Genomic DNA, 17,748 nt, shown 5'->3' with positions numbered 1-17,748 from the left:
CTTTTTCATTTTGTTCCTATAATAGGAAACGTTCTCATTGTGGAAGGAAATCTCTACAAGCAGCCCATTAAATAGTAAAATGTTACTGCTGTGCCTGAGTGAAATTATCATCCGGGGGAAGCATCAGCTTTGCAGGTGTACAATACCCAGAGTGGGTTTTCTCAAACTGCCGAGCTTGGGGGCAGCTTTTCATCATCTGGGGGGACACACATTCAACATCATTGTCCCACCTCTCCTCTAAATGAAACCTTGCTTTGCATGTGAGTTGGGCCTCTTCTGGATGTTGGCTGTGGAAACTCACTCCATCTACTTCAAGTGAGAAAGAACTTGCAAGAATTTCAGGATGTGTTGCTGAATTCATTGTTAGAGATAAAGCCAGGAAGTGGGACCAGAGCTGGCCTGGAGTGTTATCCTGAGCTGGGAATCTTTACTTTGTGTCATTTATTCATGTTGCTCTTCGTTCTTCTGTCTTGCTGTGGCCCAGCCTTCTTCTTTCCCAGTTCTCATGGTGGTCTCATGGTCACCACCATCAGATACCCAGAAAGAGTCTGACGTCTTCCCCAAATGCAATGCCCTTCCCTAGACCAGTCCATGGTAGGTAGGGGGTGGTTTGTATCATCACACCAAACTTCTGCTGCAACCATATGGGTGGCAGAGGAAGGCTCAATTTCTAGAAAGGCATTACATTGCTAGGGAGAGCTCAGATTCATGCCATAAATGGATAACAAGCTCAGTGACTTCTGCCATGTTGAAATTCAAATTCTGACAATGAAACCCGTAAATACCTACTTATGAAAAGGGGATTATGACGGACAGAGATCATGTATTTCTGATTCCATGTGGAGCTGTGACAAGACCTACCTAGATGCTTGCCACCGCATTCTTAGACCTTGTACTGTTGATTTAATTTTGGGGACATCACCTCTTCCTCCAAACCCAGTCCCCTTTTCCCTCCTTGGACTGGATCCTCACGAGGTAGTATTCACCATAAACCAGGAGCTTCCAGCCACAATGATGAAACTGCTGTCCATCAAAAACATTGCTTCTGTACATTACCTCTCAGCCTTCTAGCAACCCCATCTTACAGAAGTGGAATTGAGGCTCATACAGGTTGAGCAATTTGCTAAGGCCATGTAGACAGGATGAATGGAAACAGGACTGGCATCCCCATATTTCTTGTTCTAAAGCCTTTATTGATTTCATAACACCACGCTAGTCCCTTCACATAGCAACACATCTCGAGATGAGGTTGTCAGCAAGGATAAAGCAGAAATGATAGACAGGAAAACGGGCCCAGAATGTCTGCATCTGAGAAAGGTTGTACAAATAATATGGGTGAATCTGCTATCTTCTAGGATTCTTGGCTTCTAGGACCTTGGATTGGCTTAGAATGTGTTCCAGGCCTTGTGGGAGCTCATAGCCCTCCTCAGGATGTTGTGCATTTCCAGGGGGCTTATGTGCCCATTGTCTCCTTGTCACTCAGGTTCTTGGGCCTCTGGATACTCTATCCATGCAGCACAACATTGACATGGACTTGGAAACACATTTCTTAGGTAATGTCAGACTTTAAATCAAACCTATTCACGCTAATGTGAATGTAGTTGCCTTCCTGGAGGATTTGGAGGTACGTTGAAGATGCGTTTCCATCCAGTGACACAGATAGTCTAGGGTTTGACATTAGCCACTCCTACACTTAAACTATCTGTGGTCATCATATCCAGGGACATTTCCACTCATTCTTCACCCCACAGAGTCCCCTCACCCCTTACCATCTGCCCCTCTCTCCCTTTCCTATCCCCTCTTGAGTTTCAGAGTAAAACACATGGTCCTCCCATTTTCTCATGGTTAGTAGCTGCTGGATGCAAATCCTCTTGTTATTCCCAACCCCTCTATAGTCCCTGAGTGGAACTGGAGAGCCTTAGTCTGTGGGACACCCCCTTCTCTATCTCTGTCTCTGGGGCTGCTGTCTCTGTTCTCCACAGGCCCACCTGGAGTTGCAGCCTATTTGCAGCTGCTCATGTCAGTATGTGCTGTTGGAAGTCATTTTTTTCTGACTGTGGTAGGTTGGTCTTCCCTGCCCAGAGCCTTCAGCACAACCATCCTTGAAGAGAGAGGAAAGATAATTTCCTTCAGGTGGAGAGCCATGAAAAGGCATGGTGGTAGGTCTGTGCCCAGAAAGGAACAGCAAAGAGTGGGGCAGAGGCAGTGTTGTTTTGGTGACGTGGGATGGAAAGTGATGCAGGGCTAAGGTGATGCAGGGCTTTGGTAGCCTGGAAGAGGGCTCCAAGTTTCTTGCAGGGGATAGTGAGAGGGCATGTCTTTATCTCTTTGGCCATGTGTGAAAGGTAGGGGTTGGTCTTTAAACATTTCTATGTCTTAGTCCTAAGTATAGTGTGTGGTTCATAGAAACAAATGGTAAATATATGCTGAATAAATGTGTAGGCATAGAAACAGGTTTTCTCAACTGTGAAAGGGAATTAAGGCACTAGAGAGTAGATGGATCCAAGAGGCCACTTTATAAATGCTGACGTCCTACTCTGTAGACATCTACCTCAAAGTCAGCTCTGGGGTTCAGACAGGCTAGCTCATGCTGCCCACCAGGCAGTCCCTGGGGCTGAATTTGATAGAGCCTATGGGATCTGGACTAGTGAGCCCCAACCTGCAAGCCCCATTGAGGGAAGAGTTAGCTTACTTTAGTCATCCTTGCATTTCTGGCCCCAGCACACAGAAGGCCTCAAGAGTTGAAACGTGCCCAAAAAGAAACCCTTCCAAATGGAGACCCTTTTGGCCACTAGGTGGCGCCATTGTTCCAGCCAAAGACCACAGAGCCTGTTGGGGAGCCCACATGCTTGGAACTTTGAGTTGAATCCAAACTCCTCCAACATATCTGTCAGGTTCTAATCTCAATGCAGTAATGCATTCTAATCCCATAACAAGGGGATTAACAACACCACTGTAGCTAATTTGAATTGAGAAAATCTGTTTCAGAAAGCAAATTCCAAGACATTTCCTTCACTCAGCTGGCTAAGAAGGGCTAGGCATTTTGGAAGGAGTAGTTTCTGCACAAATTGGCAAATCAGCTTGCAGACTGAGCTTCTCACACAGCTCACTGCGGTGCCGATTTACAGAACTGTGGAGCTCACCAGGCACCCCGGCCCCTGTGCCATCTTGGTGTCTGACAGAAAAGGAGCTAAGGACAAATAGAGAAAATGTCTCCTGCATAAATTCCCAAGAATTCTTCTGTTTGCACCAAGGTCTTGATGTAGGACACCTCTACCCTTCTCCACATATTCATAACTTACCCTTTCTTCAAGGTCCCGTTGCCAGGAGGTTTTTTTTTGTGCCATCTCCTGTCCCAAGGACAAAGACCTCTGAATTCTGGAAATGCTTTTGACCCAGTGAGCACTGAGGGATGTGAGTGTGATCCACCTTTTTCAGTACTGTTGTTTCTCGACTCCTCACTGAGGTGGTAATTCCTTTGAGGGCAAGCTCAATACTTTGAGCTTGTTGTGTTTCCTGCACACAGCAAGCACTTGGTAGATATTTGTGAGTGTTGAAGAGCAAACAAAGTAAAACATTGCTCCATATTCAAAGGGCTGGGAGATGTTTAATAGCAACACATAAAAAGAGAGTTTTGTGGGTCATTACTCTTCTCAGATAGCTGTAGATTATGATTTTAGACCATAATCTATAAATTAGCAGCATGAATTTGTATTAATATTACTGTAAATAACAATAAGAATAGGTACATTTATTGAGTGCCTGATATATAATAATCACTGTGGTATGCATTTTACATATGTATTTCAGTAGTTTTTCAAAATCTCTAAGAGGCATTATTCCCAGGTTTCCCATGGGAAAAGTAAGGTTTAGGAAGATAAAGTCACCTGCTAAAGTTTCTAAATTAGTGACAGCCAATCTTTGCAGGGTTGGCTGGGTTTGGAAAACGCAAACCCCTACCATAGGTGCCAAGTCCCACAGTCCTTATGAGACTCCTAACGACTCATATCCTGAGGCCATGCATAGCTACACAGATCTGACTCTGGAAGGGCTCAAGGGCATGGAGAGCAATGTGCCTGGAGGAGTCATCTGGTGGGTGGCCAGAAGCAGTGCATCTTGGGAACCTTGATTGAAGTGAATCCCTCAATTGTCCTTCAGTAAAAACAGACAAGGCTTGAAGGACAATGTATTTGCCCAGTAGAACACATACAAAGAAGAGATATCATTGCCTATTTGGTATGATTTAGAGGTCACTTGGGAGACTTCCCTGCCCTGAATTATTTCCCTCTCTGGCCTGTTTTGGTCTCCCAAATATTGCTATTAGTTCTTATTTTCCTTGAATTTAAAGTGTTTTGCAGTCTCTCAGTATTGTCCATGATCTATCAAACCTGTCAAGGAATGAGTTAAGAGCCATATGGAAGGAGGATGGGTGCCTGGAAGTGGCAGGGGGTTGGGTGAGCTTTGGCTCTTCCCTCCTGCCTTCATGGCTGGGGATGAGGCCAACAGCCAGGCAGAAAGCCACTGATGGGGCCCCTGTAAGGCAAGGAGAGTCCAGATTTTGGATTTGGATCACAAAGTCTTTCGGACCTTGCTTTACACCTGTCCTCTTTACCTTGGCTCCCCAAGGCTGCCACTCCTACAGCTGGAGTCCCAGATGCCATGGGTTGTTAAGCAAGCATAGCAGGTGTTGGCAGCAACAAGAGATGGAGGGGGGAAGACAGATCTTTAGCAGAATCTTCATTCAGCTGAAGATGCCTGAAATGGAAATACATTTCTGGGGGAAGAAATCTCTGGTTGACACTGAACATTTCCTTTGTGAGAAAAAAGAGAAAAGGGCCTCACTATTTGCTTGCATGAGCTGTAGGAAGCCCCCCATTTTTCTCTGATGCTGGAAATTCCTTCTGCAGAGGAGAAGTCTTTCATCTTACTATTAAAAACTAAGTTAAGGTTTCAAACCTTTGACAGAGTAAATTCCTGATAGCCCTTTCTCCTGAGAGTCTATTGCCATGGTAGAGAAGAACAAAAGGATTGAAATGTGAGAAATCTGAGCACCTGGGGAGAGTAGGCAGGTGTGACAAGGCAGGCTGAGTCCTCAGGGACGTCTTTGCACTTTGCTGATTTCATGAGAGTATTGTGAGTTGGCTTCCTTTATGCAGGTCTAAAGTGTATGCATTTGACTGACTAGGTGGTAGCCTTGATTGTCTAGTAGTTTTCTGGGTTATTTTTCTAGAGTGGCTCCAAAGTTGGTTGGCTTTAGAGAGCCATACAGAATTTCTCTTCACTGGGCTGTGGGAGACTGTTTTGGATTCTGTGTCTCCCTCTCTTTCTCTGTCCCTCCCCTTCTCGTGCTCTCTTTCTCTCTCTCCTCTCTCAATTAATAAACATTAAAAAAATTTTTTTAAAAACAAGAAACTGGCTGTGGTTTGGTTTGCTACTGCTTTGGCTAATAAGGCTTTACCTGTGCCAGGTGGACCATAGAGAATGACCCCTTTGGAGCTTTATATCCATGTTTTCATAATATTCAGGATGAGTGAGAAGAAGCTCCACAGATTCCTTAATTTCCTGAATTTGGTTGTCCAACCCCCCCATATCTGCATAGATTTCCTGGGAGGTCTTCTCTACCTTCATTGCTGTGACCAAGGGCTCTGTGTCATCCCTGAACACCTCTATGACAGCATGAACCTTGTGTCTGAGCAGGACTGAGCAGCCTGGTTCCAGCAGATCCTTGTCTACAAAGGAAAGAATGCTGATGTAGAGTTCTGAGCCCACAGGTGTGGACATAATGGCATGATTGTCATCAATGATCTCTTCCAACATTCCTACTGACATTGGGGTCCCCCTCGGATCATCCACCTTTGATCTTTCCTCCTCTTGCTTTTTTTCTAAAGGCTTCATTTGTTCCTGGTTTCTAATGAATTCTTCCTCCATGAGAAGATAGTCTTTAATTCTCTCTAACTTTGGTAATTTTAACAGGCACTGACTGTGAGGTGTCACCAGTGGCAGCTTGCTGGCAGCATCTGGTCCCTTTGTTTTCTTCTTTTTCCCCACTCTAGTTGGTGCAGGAGGTTTGTATTTCTTTTTCTTGTCCTTGTCATCCTTCTTGCCACCTCCAGGGCCATGATCACCACTCTGACTTTGACCCATCTTGCTTCGGCTGCTCTAAATGCTGCTGCTGGAAGTCTTTCAATTTTTTTTAAATGTTTTCTCATTGTTTTGAGAGGCAGAGACAGAGTGAGAGTGGGGGAGGGGCAGAGAAAGAGGGAGACACAGAATCCAAAGCAGGCTCCAGGCTCTGAGCTGTCAGCACAGAGCCCAAGCCCCCTTCGAGGCTCAAACCCACAAACCATGAGATCATGACTTGAGCCAAAGTCAGAAGCTTAACTGGCTGAGCCACCCAGGCACTCCTAAAAGTGGGTATTTTTAACATAAAATGTAGTGAAGTCAATTGAGAAACTGTTAGAACTGTAGCAAGTTAGGAAGTCTGAATGCTGAGGAATAAACCCATCAAAAGACTATGTGACAGAGGTTTGAAATAACCAACATACATACCATGTTTCTAGATGAGAGGACATGATATCTTAAAGGTGAAAATTCTCCTCAAATTATTTTACAGATTCAATAATCCACCTTCACTATTAGTGTGAGATTTGTTGCAACCTCATTATTGGAAAGAGATTTGGCAGTATCTACCATATCACACCTTTTGACCTAGCAATTCCATGTTTAGGAAAGTCTCCTCTGGCAATGCTTAAATGAGCACAAGGTTCATTGCAATAGTTTATGTTACTAGAGAATTGGAAGCCATTTAATGGTTCTTCAATAGGGAATGATTGCATCATGGAATGCAATGTAATGGCGAATAAAACTTCTGTCAATCTGTGCGTATTGACAGGGAGATTTTTTAAGACATTAAGTCACAGAATAATATATAGAGTATGATTCCTATTATGTGGAAAACACTATGTGTATGTGAATGAAGAAATGAGCCTGAAAGTCCTATAATTCTCCTGGGAACCAGGGCAAGATTAAATAGGGACTTAATTTTTTTCAAATGAAAGAATACTGTATTTTTTAATGTGAAAAAAAAGTGAAAAGAAGTAGCAGAGACATATATTTTTATAAGAACAATCCCAATACAATTTTGATATATAATTGTTCCAAAATTTGATTCTTAAGTGATATTACTGATTTCATGAAAATAGCATAGTCATCAAGTAAAAGCCAAAATGAGATTATTCATTCCATTTTTTCTTGATTTATGGCTCAGTATTTAAAATATAGCTTTTAGGCATGATCATTGAATATTGATTTTTCCATTTTCTTATTCTTTTAGATTAATTTCCCTATTCACGTAAAAATCAATGCTTGGGTGACTTATTAAAGTTTTATATTCTTTAATATTCCTTGATCCTTCCATAGTTTTTTTTTCTTTTTACATAAATAATCTTTAATACATTCTTGATTTTCACATTTCAGTTTACATCCGGTTTGGATGGATTTGTTTGTAACCGCTCAGCTGTGTCACAACACCCATGAGTCTTTGTGTTAGCAGATGAAGCTCACACTCAGGATTTGAGGGCATTGATGCAAAATCTGTCCCCACTGTCCTTATGGAGTCACTGATGAGTCTCTCAGGTTTGTCACAGTGGGTGTTCAGGGGTTCCCTCCTGCCTCAGACTTTCCTTCTTTTTTGCCATCTTCTATAGCATCGCACCCTTCCTGGAAGTGCTGCTGGAAAACTTTGAGTTGTGTGACTTGCAGGAAATACAGAGCATTCAGGGCCTTCCAGGGAACCCCACAAGACAAGCAAACCTTTTTCTTCCTAGTGTCAGTGGCATTTTCTAGCATTACTTTGACGGGATATTGTGATACTTATCTGTTCTCCAGGAAGGAGTAAGTGGGAAGGAAAGAAGGCCAAAAGAGGGAAAGCACACCTCCTTATGCCACAGCCCACAAAATGTAAAGCAAAGATTAATGGGAGTTTGCCAGACTGAAGAGGAGGATGGTGGTCCAGGCAGAGAAGATTGCTACAGAAAGGGAACGATTTAGGGAGGCCACAAGCATGCTAGGGCCGCCCCTCTCATCCCACCTCCCCTTCCTTCAACAAAAGGCTCAGCAAAGCCTGTCAGAGGTTACCTTGTCAAGGCTGTAGATCTCGAATTCACAGAGTTTCTCTCTTTGCCTCAGTTTCTTCATCTATAAAATGGGGATAATGCTAGTATCTCACAGGGTTATCATGAGGATTTACTGAGTTAATTTTTGTAAAGTGCTAAAAACAAGGCCTGGTGAGCAATAAAGGCCATATATGTGTATGAGTTATTATTATGAACAATCTGTGGCCTTGAATTTTTTTGCCATTTCCTCACAAGTTACCTGTTTTTAAATTTTCTTTAGAAAAATTTTTTTTTTCAGTTCGTGGAGAGAAAAGAACCTGTCAACTTAGTACATTTGAACAACAAAGTGGTTTTATTTCAGAAACAGTCCCTATTATGCTGTCCTGGTCAAAAGCTTTTTGGCAGTTCTTTTTCACTTGGGTTCATCTGATCCGATAAAAGATTGACTGGCCTCTGAGCACATGTTCTTTTTGCTGGTTTTTCCTCTTTTTGGAAAAATCAATGGCAGCTGGCTATCAGTGGGCCTCTGGGTGCCCCATGTAAGCTGTTGAAAAACTGTTTAGTACAGAGGAAGCTGTGCTTTAGGCCTATTGTTCCCCATAATGTCTAGCCTCTTGCCTCTGTGCACCCTGGTGGACCTGGATGGGTAGGATGGTGGAGAAGTGTAGCCTGCCAGCGGGGGTGTGCTGCTAAACTGGCTCCAGGGGGATGGGGCTTTGATTTTTGGCATTGCTGACTACTGTAGTATAAATCCTGCTACGGCCAATCTCAGACTGCCCATATGAGGTCATTGAATGCAGGGTTGGGAAGAGATGTGAACAGCCAGTCATGGATGGAACAGAAGAAATCTTACTCCTATAGCAAGGTTGAGAATGTTCCTGTGGGGATTTCTTTCCCAGCAGGGAATGCTGGAGGGACTAGAAGAGAATTAACATTTGCTGAGCATCTTCTGAGTACATTGTGAACTAGGTGCTTTACAGACATTATCTCATTTGATCTTTGTAGTGACATCATGAGTCAGCTAACTTCAGCCCCATGTTCACCTGAGGAGGGGAGCCTCAGAGCTGTGAAGCAACTTGCCCAAGGTGACACAGTGGAGGAGCAGGGACTGAGACCAGTACTGGTGAAGCATAATGATTCCTGGGATTGAAGAAGCAGAGAATAGCACTAATGGAAAAAATTATAGGTAATTCTCTATGGGTGAATCCATTTTAACTTCACTCCATCACTCTGACATAAAAATCATGGCTTGAAGGCCTGGGAGGAGCCTTTATTTAGCTCAATATCTCATCAAGAGGATGAGGCAAGTGAATGAGAACAGCTTAATTTTAGCATAAAATAGGGATAATATGAGCACATGTGTTCTTATAGTTAGGAAGGTGCTCTGTGTTCTTGGGAGAAACAGGCTGGGAAGGGTAATTTTACTTTCCCAGGGCCCTGCCATCCAGGGCAAGAGGCAAGGGCATTAGTGTCCTAATTTGGGGAAAACAGAGTAATTCCTGGAACCAGAATTACAAATGAGCCCATGGAAGGATGTGCATCCTTTCTTCTCCATTAGGCCTTCCCTATGGGCTCCAGGAACATGGACTCAAACCCAAGGAGGGGAACACTGCTTGAGGATACTGATGACTTTACACCCACAGGTAGACCATTTAGCTCAGGCACATGCCCCACGGTCTCTACCCAAGGAGAGGTGCCTTTGTGAATAGTCCTTGGCATTGCGGTACTTCCTGGTTTGGCTGTCACTTCTGTGCACAAGGGGATAGGGAAAGCTCTCACTTTCTTCTCATATTTCAGCCTTTGCCTATTAGGGAGGTATTGAGGAGGGACATTTCAAACCCACTCTCCATCCTGCTTTGATTTCCTCTGCTAGTGTGATTAATTAGCACCTGGGTCAGAGGGGTCATGTTAGTAGGGTCAGGGCCACCATGTCTTAGAGGGCCTGTAGGCATGCTTCTCTGTCACATCCTGTGTCCAAAGGCAGTGGGTCCCTCTCTGCCCGTGGCCCATGTGCAAGCTCACTTGGGCAGAGCTGGCTTGCTCAGCTTCTGGCCACCACGATCTTTTCTGCACTTCGGACCATTAAGCCGGTAAGAACATTCTAATGGTGGAGACATAAAATAGCTGCTTGAATTGAAATGAATAGAATTAGTTTTTTTTTTCCCCTACCATAATACCTCCCGGGGGTATTTCCTATATTCCTTTATTTATTGTTTTAAAATATTTTTATTTTTTAAAATGTTTATTTTTGAGAGAGAGAGAGAGAGCACGCACACATGAGTTGGGGAATGGTGGAGGGAATGGGGGAGAGAGGATCTGAAGCAGGCTCTGTGCTGACAGCAGAGAGCTGATGCAGGGCTCAAAATCATGAACTGTGAGATCATGACGTGAATCAAAGTTGGACACTCAACTGACTGAGCCATCCAGGCGCCTCTCCTATGCTCCTTTAAAATCTGCTATTGTGCTATATAAGGTTCATTCACTCATTCATTCTTTCATGCACTTATCAACGGATATCTGTATGTCAGGACTCTGCTGAACTCAAAGATCTTGGAGGCAGGGCTCTTGACTCTTCTCTTGGGTCCCCCACAGGCCTTACTCATAGCTGGTTACACAGGAATACTTGGCAAAGAGTTACAGCATATTCTGGTCTTCAGACTCTGGGGTCCCTTGGAGTTAACCCCATCCTCCCAGGGGGTTTCATATTCCCAGAGGCTTTGAATCTATAATGCCAGGTCATGTATACTTCCCTCCTTACTCATGACAGACATAATATTGGATAATGAATCTCTGGGATTTCAAAAGATTCAGGCTTAATGACCCAGCTCTGGTTTATGTCTATGAAAGTCAGGGAACCTTAGTGAAGCCAGTCGGCAGAGAAGACTGGGAGATCCATGGAGAAATGGGGGCTCAGAGTGGGAGGGGGAGGAGGAAAGTTGGGGAGGAGCCAGCAGCAGGGCTGTCTGTCCTCCTGGCTGACCTAGGGGTCTGAGCTAATGCAGTAATAAGGGGCCAGGCGAGTCAGGTCTCAGTGATGGATGGGCCTCTCTGTCTCCATGGGCAGAGCATGGAGCTGGGGGCTTTCCCAGATGGAGCCAGAAGTCATTTTCCCTTCCAATGATAGGACAACTTGTTCATGTGGAAAGGAGAATTATCTGCATGTGAAATCTTCAGTTTCTTGAGGCAGAAGGCCAGAAATGGTTGCCTGGGCAATCTCCATAGCCCAGGCTGATCTGAGGAGAGCCACAGGCTTGGAAGCCCACAGACTTGAGTTCAAACTCTGGCCTGGCCACCCTGTGGTTTTGTGACCCTGGGTAAACAAATAACCTCTCTGAACCTCTGTTGCCTTTTCTTTAAAATGGGAGCAAGATCACCTTTCTGGATTGTTGTGAGGACTATAGAAGGTGCTATTGTTTAGAGGCCTGGCACACAGCAGGCACTTCATAAATGCTGATCTTCCTCTTCTAATCCTTAACATTTATTTCCTTGGTAATTGGTCTTCAAAGATGGCTTCCCATGAGTAAGACCTCCTGACATCCACATCTAGAATCTGGGCTGGGTGTGACTGGCACTTGACTAGCAGAGTGCAGTGGAAGTGATACCGTGTGATTTCTAAGGCTAGGTTACCAGAAGCCAGAGACTTGCGGCTTCCCTTGGGCCTCCTGAAGGGCTTGCTCTTGGGTTGCAGGCTCTCAGAACCCAGCTGCCATCATTATATGGAGAGGATATATATGTAGTTGTTCCAGATGACAGCTCCAGCTGAACTCCCAGGCAAAGCCAGCATCAACTGTCAGCCATGTGAATGAGTCATGTTGTACATCTGGCATAGTCAAGCCTTCAGATGGCTCTAACCCTAGCCACTGTGTGAGAGACCCCAAGTGAGAGCTATGCAGTCAACCCTTAATGTTTATTTATTTTTGAGACAGAGAGAGACAGAGAATGAACGGGGTAGGGTCAGAGAGAGGGAGACACAGAATCCGAAACAGGCTCCAGGCTCTGAGCTGTCAGCACAGAGCCCGACACGGGGCTTGAACTCACGGACCGTGAGATCATGACCTGAGCCGAAGTCGGCCACCCAACCGACTGAGCCACCCAGGCGCCCCTGCAGTCAACCCTTAGAACCAAGGAGATAATTATATATATAGTATATATTACAATATATTATATATATATGTGTATATATACATATACACACACACACACACACACATACATATATAGGGAGTTTTGTTTTAAGCACTTATATTTTGCATTTGTTTGTTAAGCAGTAATAAATAATGGTAACCATCAAGATCCAACATTTATTATTGTGTGGAAATTCCATCATGGACAAATTTATTTCCTTGGGTTAGATATTAAGCTATCTGGATTCCCCTTTTAAAATATGAGGTCCATATTATCTCAGGTTTTACTGGGGTTAAGGTCCATTGTTGCCTGAAGCCTTGCACATGTGGATGAGGGAAGGGGATGGGCAGGGGGATAGCTTGGGGGATTCTGAAGTTAGGCCATGTGGATTGAAAATGCAGCCTGAATGCCCTGGCTCAGCTGTCAGGCTCAAGGAGGGCATGGCTTCTGCATCATGAGTGCCTTTGGTGAGCCCAGCGCTCCAAAGCTGTGGTGTTTGCTCATCTTCACCACAGCCTTTGAAGCAGAGTTGATTGTACCCACTTTATAGATGAGTAAACGAAGGCTCAGAGATATGGAGATGTGACTTCACCCAAGGTCAGAGAGCCAATAGAACAGGGCCAGGTTTGTGTCCATTTCTGCTTGATTCTGAGTGGGGTCTCTTTTATCTGGGACCTAAACATTTTTCTGGGGTTACTTCTTCCCCCATCTCATGAGTTAGCACCAGAGACCTGCCACACACTTTTAGGTGGTGGAGGAGTGGCAATTTCCCCTGAAGGGCCATAACCAGAGCCCATTGTCCATCTCTTCAGAGTCCTGTGGTCCAGAGCAAGGGCAGGGGTCTTCCTCTGTTAAACATCCAATCAGAATGGATTTTCCCAGGGAGGCAAACCACAGGTCCATAGTCTGGCAGGCAGGTGCCTCTGGGGCAGCCGGGTGGGGGCTGGGTTCCATCCACTACTCTACATGCAGCCTGCTGCTGTCACCAGGATCCTGGGTACATCCCATGTCTCTTTACCAACAGAGGCAATAAACTTGGAGAAGTTTAAAGTGGGAAAAGTCTGGGCGTCTCCTCTCTCCAAGATGGAACTTACACTTCCCTGCTAGTAGGTTCTTGGCAGGCTCACTTTATCTTCAAGGAACAAATGAGATGTGTTTCAACCAAAACAGCTTTCAACCTAAACCTGCTATCAGATGGCCTGACAGTCACACTCCGTGTCTACCTGTCTAGCTTTTTTCAGAGACAGCACCTCCTTTAAATTCAAGAACAACCTCAATCTCCTGTGGATTGGGTTAGACTCAGGAAAGCTGTAGTTCACTGTGGGCAAAGGGAAGGGACTGGCTTAACAAAGGGCAGAGTGGGGGGACCACCCATGCAGTGGACTTTCACATGGGGAAGGTTGCTTAAGAGTTGCTATTAAATAACTCTTCATGAGGGCAGGCACAGCTCCAAGTACTTTGCAAAGAGACCTTCCTTTACTTCTCATGGTAGGTCTGTAAGTTGAGTATTACTATCTCTGTTTATAGGTCAGGAAACTGAGGCTCAGAGATGTTAAGTGACTAAGATTCTCTTTATTCATTCAACAACCATTACCGTCTTAGTTTGTGTTCCTTGAAGCAGAGCCTGATGCAGGGATTGGGCATATGTGATGTACTGAGGGAATGCTCTCAGGAGAATCATACAAGGAAGTGGGGGAAGCAGGATAGGCAGAGGAAAGGAATGAGCAATGACGTGGTGTGTCAGGTGTAGTCTTGCCTTGGCCTAAAACACTTGGGGGCTCTGGAACATAAACAGCTTCACAGAGTTGCCCTGTCTTGAGGCAAGAGAGCTCTGTGTTCATACCCCTGTATCAGCCAGTTACTGTGCCCCTGCGTGTGGTGTAATCTCCTAGTGTCTCTGGGCAAAGCAGCTGCTGTCAGCCAAAGGCCATTCACTGGAGATGGTCACATAAGTAAGCTTTTGGTACCAGCTCTTGAAGCTGGTGTAAATGACACTTGAGCCATTTTGATTTGCCCAGAATTGAGGAGTTTCCCAGATGTGGGATTCTTGGTGCCAAAACCTGGAAAGTCTTGGGAAGTCTGGCACAAGTTGTGCACCATACTGGGCAGTAAAGGTACGTGAGTGGGGCAGTGACAGTCTACCACATTGACTGAGGATCTTGATGTGGGAAAACTCTTCTTGGTAATGGGAATGCAGTAGTTTCTGCCTCCAGGAGCCCAGAATCTACTTGGGGATACCCACATAGATGACAATGGCTGTGTTGAATGGAAGGAAGCATGGGGGACTCAGAGAAGGGATCCTCACCTAGCTTGGAGAGGTAGAGCATGGGGAGCAGGATAGGTAAGGTTTCCCAGAGGAGGTGATACTCAGTAAGGATCTGAACATAGTAGGGACTTAGCCTGGTGAAGAAGTTGGGAGGGCAGAGAAAGATGATACTGTAAATAGGGAGATTTGAGATGTGAAAGATAGAATCCCAACTACAGAAAAAAGTATGGTATAGGATGTCTAAGGTAGAGCTGGAGATGCTTCATGTATTAATTACCTAGTGTTGAGAAAGAAATTACCACAACACTTTGTGACTTAAAACAACAAACATTTATTGTCTCACAGTTTCTGAGGGTTAGGATTTTGGGAACAGCTTAGCTGTGTGGTTTTGGCTCAGAGCCTCTCATGAGGTTGCAGATAAGACATTGGCTGGGGCATCTGAAGGCTTGACTACAGCTGCAAGATCCACTTCCAAGATGGCTCACTCTCATGCTATGGGCAAAGGCCTTCAGTTCCTCTCTGGCTGTTGGCAGGAGGCCTCAATTTCTCACCATGTGGGCCTTCCTAGAGGGGTGCTTGAATGTCTTCTGATATTGCAGCTGGCTTCTCCCACAGCAAATGATCCAAGAGGGAGCAGGATAGAAGCCACCAATGCCTTTAAGACTTATGCTCAAAGTCATGTTCTGTAATTTCGATTCCATTCAGTTGATTCATCAGAAACAAGACACTAAATCTGGCTCATACACAAGGAGAGGGGAGTTGGGCTCCACCTGTTGAAGGGAGAAGTGTCAGATAATTTGTTAACATATTCTAAATTCACCAGATCTAGGGATGAAAATGAGGTCTGTCATTCCTTCTCTCTCTCTCTCTCTCTCTCTCTCTCTCTCTCTCTCTCTCTCTCTGTCTCTCTCTCCTGCTAACTTTTCCACTTTAGTTTCTCCAGCTAACAATCGCTCCACCTTGGAGGCAGGGGGGAAAGGATGGCTTTTGGCAGCCCTTGGTGTACATTATTCTATCTGACCGAAGAGATAAGACATACTTCTCTTCATTTAATAACATCAAAAGGCAAGGATCTGATTTTCCTTATTTGGATCACTTGGCCATACCTGGCCCAATGTTATTTCCAGGGGGAAATGTACTTCTCTGATTGACTGAGCCCGAGTCACATGCCCATTCCTATATCTAGAAGGAATGAGTCTTGTGATCATAGGTCCCACAGGAATCACGTGATAGTGCTGAGGGAGGAAAGTACCCTCCAGACTGCAATTTCCATTTAACGTTTTTTTTTTTTTTGTTTTTTGTTTTTTTTTTTTTTTAATTTATTTTTGGGACAGAGAGAGACAGAGCATGAACGGGGGAGGGGCAGAGAGAGAGGGAGACACAGAATCGGAAACAGGCTCCAGGCTCCGAGCCATCAGCCCAGAGCCCGACGTGGGGCTCGAACTCCCGGACCGTGAGATCGTGACCTGGCTGAAGTCAGACGCTTAACCGACTGCGCCACCCAGGCACCCCTGCAATTTCCATTTAATGTGATGGAAGCAAAGAGGATAACTTTGATAAAGGTGACAGGAAAAGTAAGAATGTGATGCTTCCAGGTGAGTCAGTCTGTGTGTATGGGTTAGAATGTTGATTGGTATGAAAGAGTTGGGGGTAGTGGTAGCAGTAAAATACAAGGCTAAAGTGGGGGCCAAGAGTGTGATGATTGAAACCTCCCATGCCTCACCAAAACCCAATACAACATGATCACATCTATTTGTAGAGATTATCCTGGCAGTAATTAATTAATTAATTAATTAATTTTCAAATTGGTTCCATACAATACCCAGTACTCATCCTAATAGGTCCCCTCCTCAATGCCCATCACCCACTTTCCCCTCTCCCACCCTAGCAGTAATTTAGAGGCTATAATTAGAGGAGGTTGATTGGAAATAAGCATGCTGGTTCAGAAATGATTTCAGTGATACAGTTAAAAAAATCATTTAATAAGAATTTAACATGTCATCACACATGGTGAAATCTTAGTTACTCTTGTTGGGTAACTAGGAAATTACTGTGAAGGAGAACTTTCTAACCCTTTTCACCAACTCTATGTTAGAAATACCTTGGCTAGTCCCTTTATGCCCTTTCCCTCTAAGCCTCCTACACTTAGTGATGTTTGTAATGCACTTAGACCAGATAATGGTTAAACCAAGGGAATTAATTTCTAATGACAAAATATCAGGCATCTTGGCAGCTTGGCAGGGGAGATATTTTGGGTAAGAAGGGTAAATACCACCTTGTTCCATGCACAAAACTGTCTCATCCTATCACAAATGCAGGGGATCTCACACCTTTTTTCATTTTGTTCTTATAGCACTTACTGGCCGTGTGCTCCTTTGTGAGCACCAAGCACCTGGCAATATGAGTATGACCATTAGTTCCTGCACGAGATTGAACAGCAGGCAGAGAGGCTTGCAGAGTCAGGCCAAATGACAACACCAACAACAGCAAGAAGAGCAATGTAAAAAGTCCTAGGCACTGTTCTAAGTGTTTTACACAAATTATGTCTTTTGATTCTCATGACAGTCTCTGAAGTACTATTACTATTGTCATTTTACAGCTGAGGAAACTGAGACTCAAAGAAGTTGAAAAAGTTGTTCATGGTCACATGCTAGAAGTGATAGTTTTCAACCCACACACTGTGATACCCACTACGCTGCTCTTTCCACTCTGCTGTGCTGACTCTTACTAACACACCATAGTCTAAGCCAAGAAAATGAACCTCTGGGTAGAAACTTACTGATATGGATCACATGTGGCATCTCCATGTGTTCTATGGAGCTAGCAGATGGATATGACTGTGAATACCCTGGGGAGCGTTTTGTTCTCTGTGAATCTCTAGGCAAGGTCAGGATTTCAACCACTGTCACTTCCCTGGGAAATGTCCTTACAAGAAGGAGCAACGAAAAGCTTGGCAAAAAAAAAAAAAAACCAAAAAACAACATATTAGAGCAGAAGAATATAGGATAACACCATGCATTTTCTCTCTTCATCTTCATATAGGTGCTTGTGCATTAAGAAAGAGCTCTGAAAATGTCCTTGAACAGAATCCTGAAAAACTCTAATCCAGATGTGGTCATTAGGAATGCAGTTCTCCAGTAATCTTGGTTTTCCTCCTTCTGAGGCATGGCAAGGTTTTACACACCTGCCCCTTTGAGGTCACATGTGGCCATGTGACTTGCATTGGCCAATGAAATGTGAGTG

At 44.4% G+C, this 17,748-nt stretch overlaps 1 protein-coding gene across 1 annotated transcript; it reads right to left on the bottom strand.

The window, feature by feature from the left end:
* Positions 1–4,143: 4,143 nt before the first annotated feature.
* Positions 4,144–17,410, bottom strand: LOC125174427 (26S proteasome regulatory subunit 4-like). Its single transcript, XM_047873989.1, is given in 5 exon segments — positions 4,144–4,317; positions 4,850–4,880; positions 5,407–5,496; positions 5,498–6,148; positions 17,406–17,410. Coding segments are annotated over 4 exon segments (942 nt in total). The 5' UTR covers positions 6,145–6,148; positions 17,406–17,410.
* Positions 17,411–17,748: the final 338 nt, after the last annotated feature.

The sequence above is a fragment of the Prionailurus viverrinus genome, chromosome C2 (genome assembly GCF_022837055.1).
Source record: "Prionailurus viverrinus isolate Anna chromosome C2, UM_Priviv_1.0, whole genome shotgun sequence".
NCBI lineage: Eukaryota > Metazoa > Chordata > Mammalia > Carnivora > Felidae > Prionailurus > Prionailurus viverrinus.
Note: the sequence above shows the minus strand (reverse complement) of the source record. Positions and strands in the feature narration are given on the sequence as shown.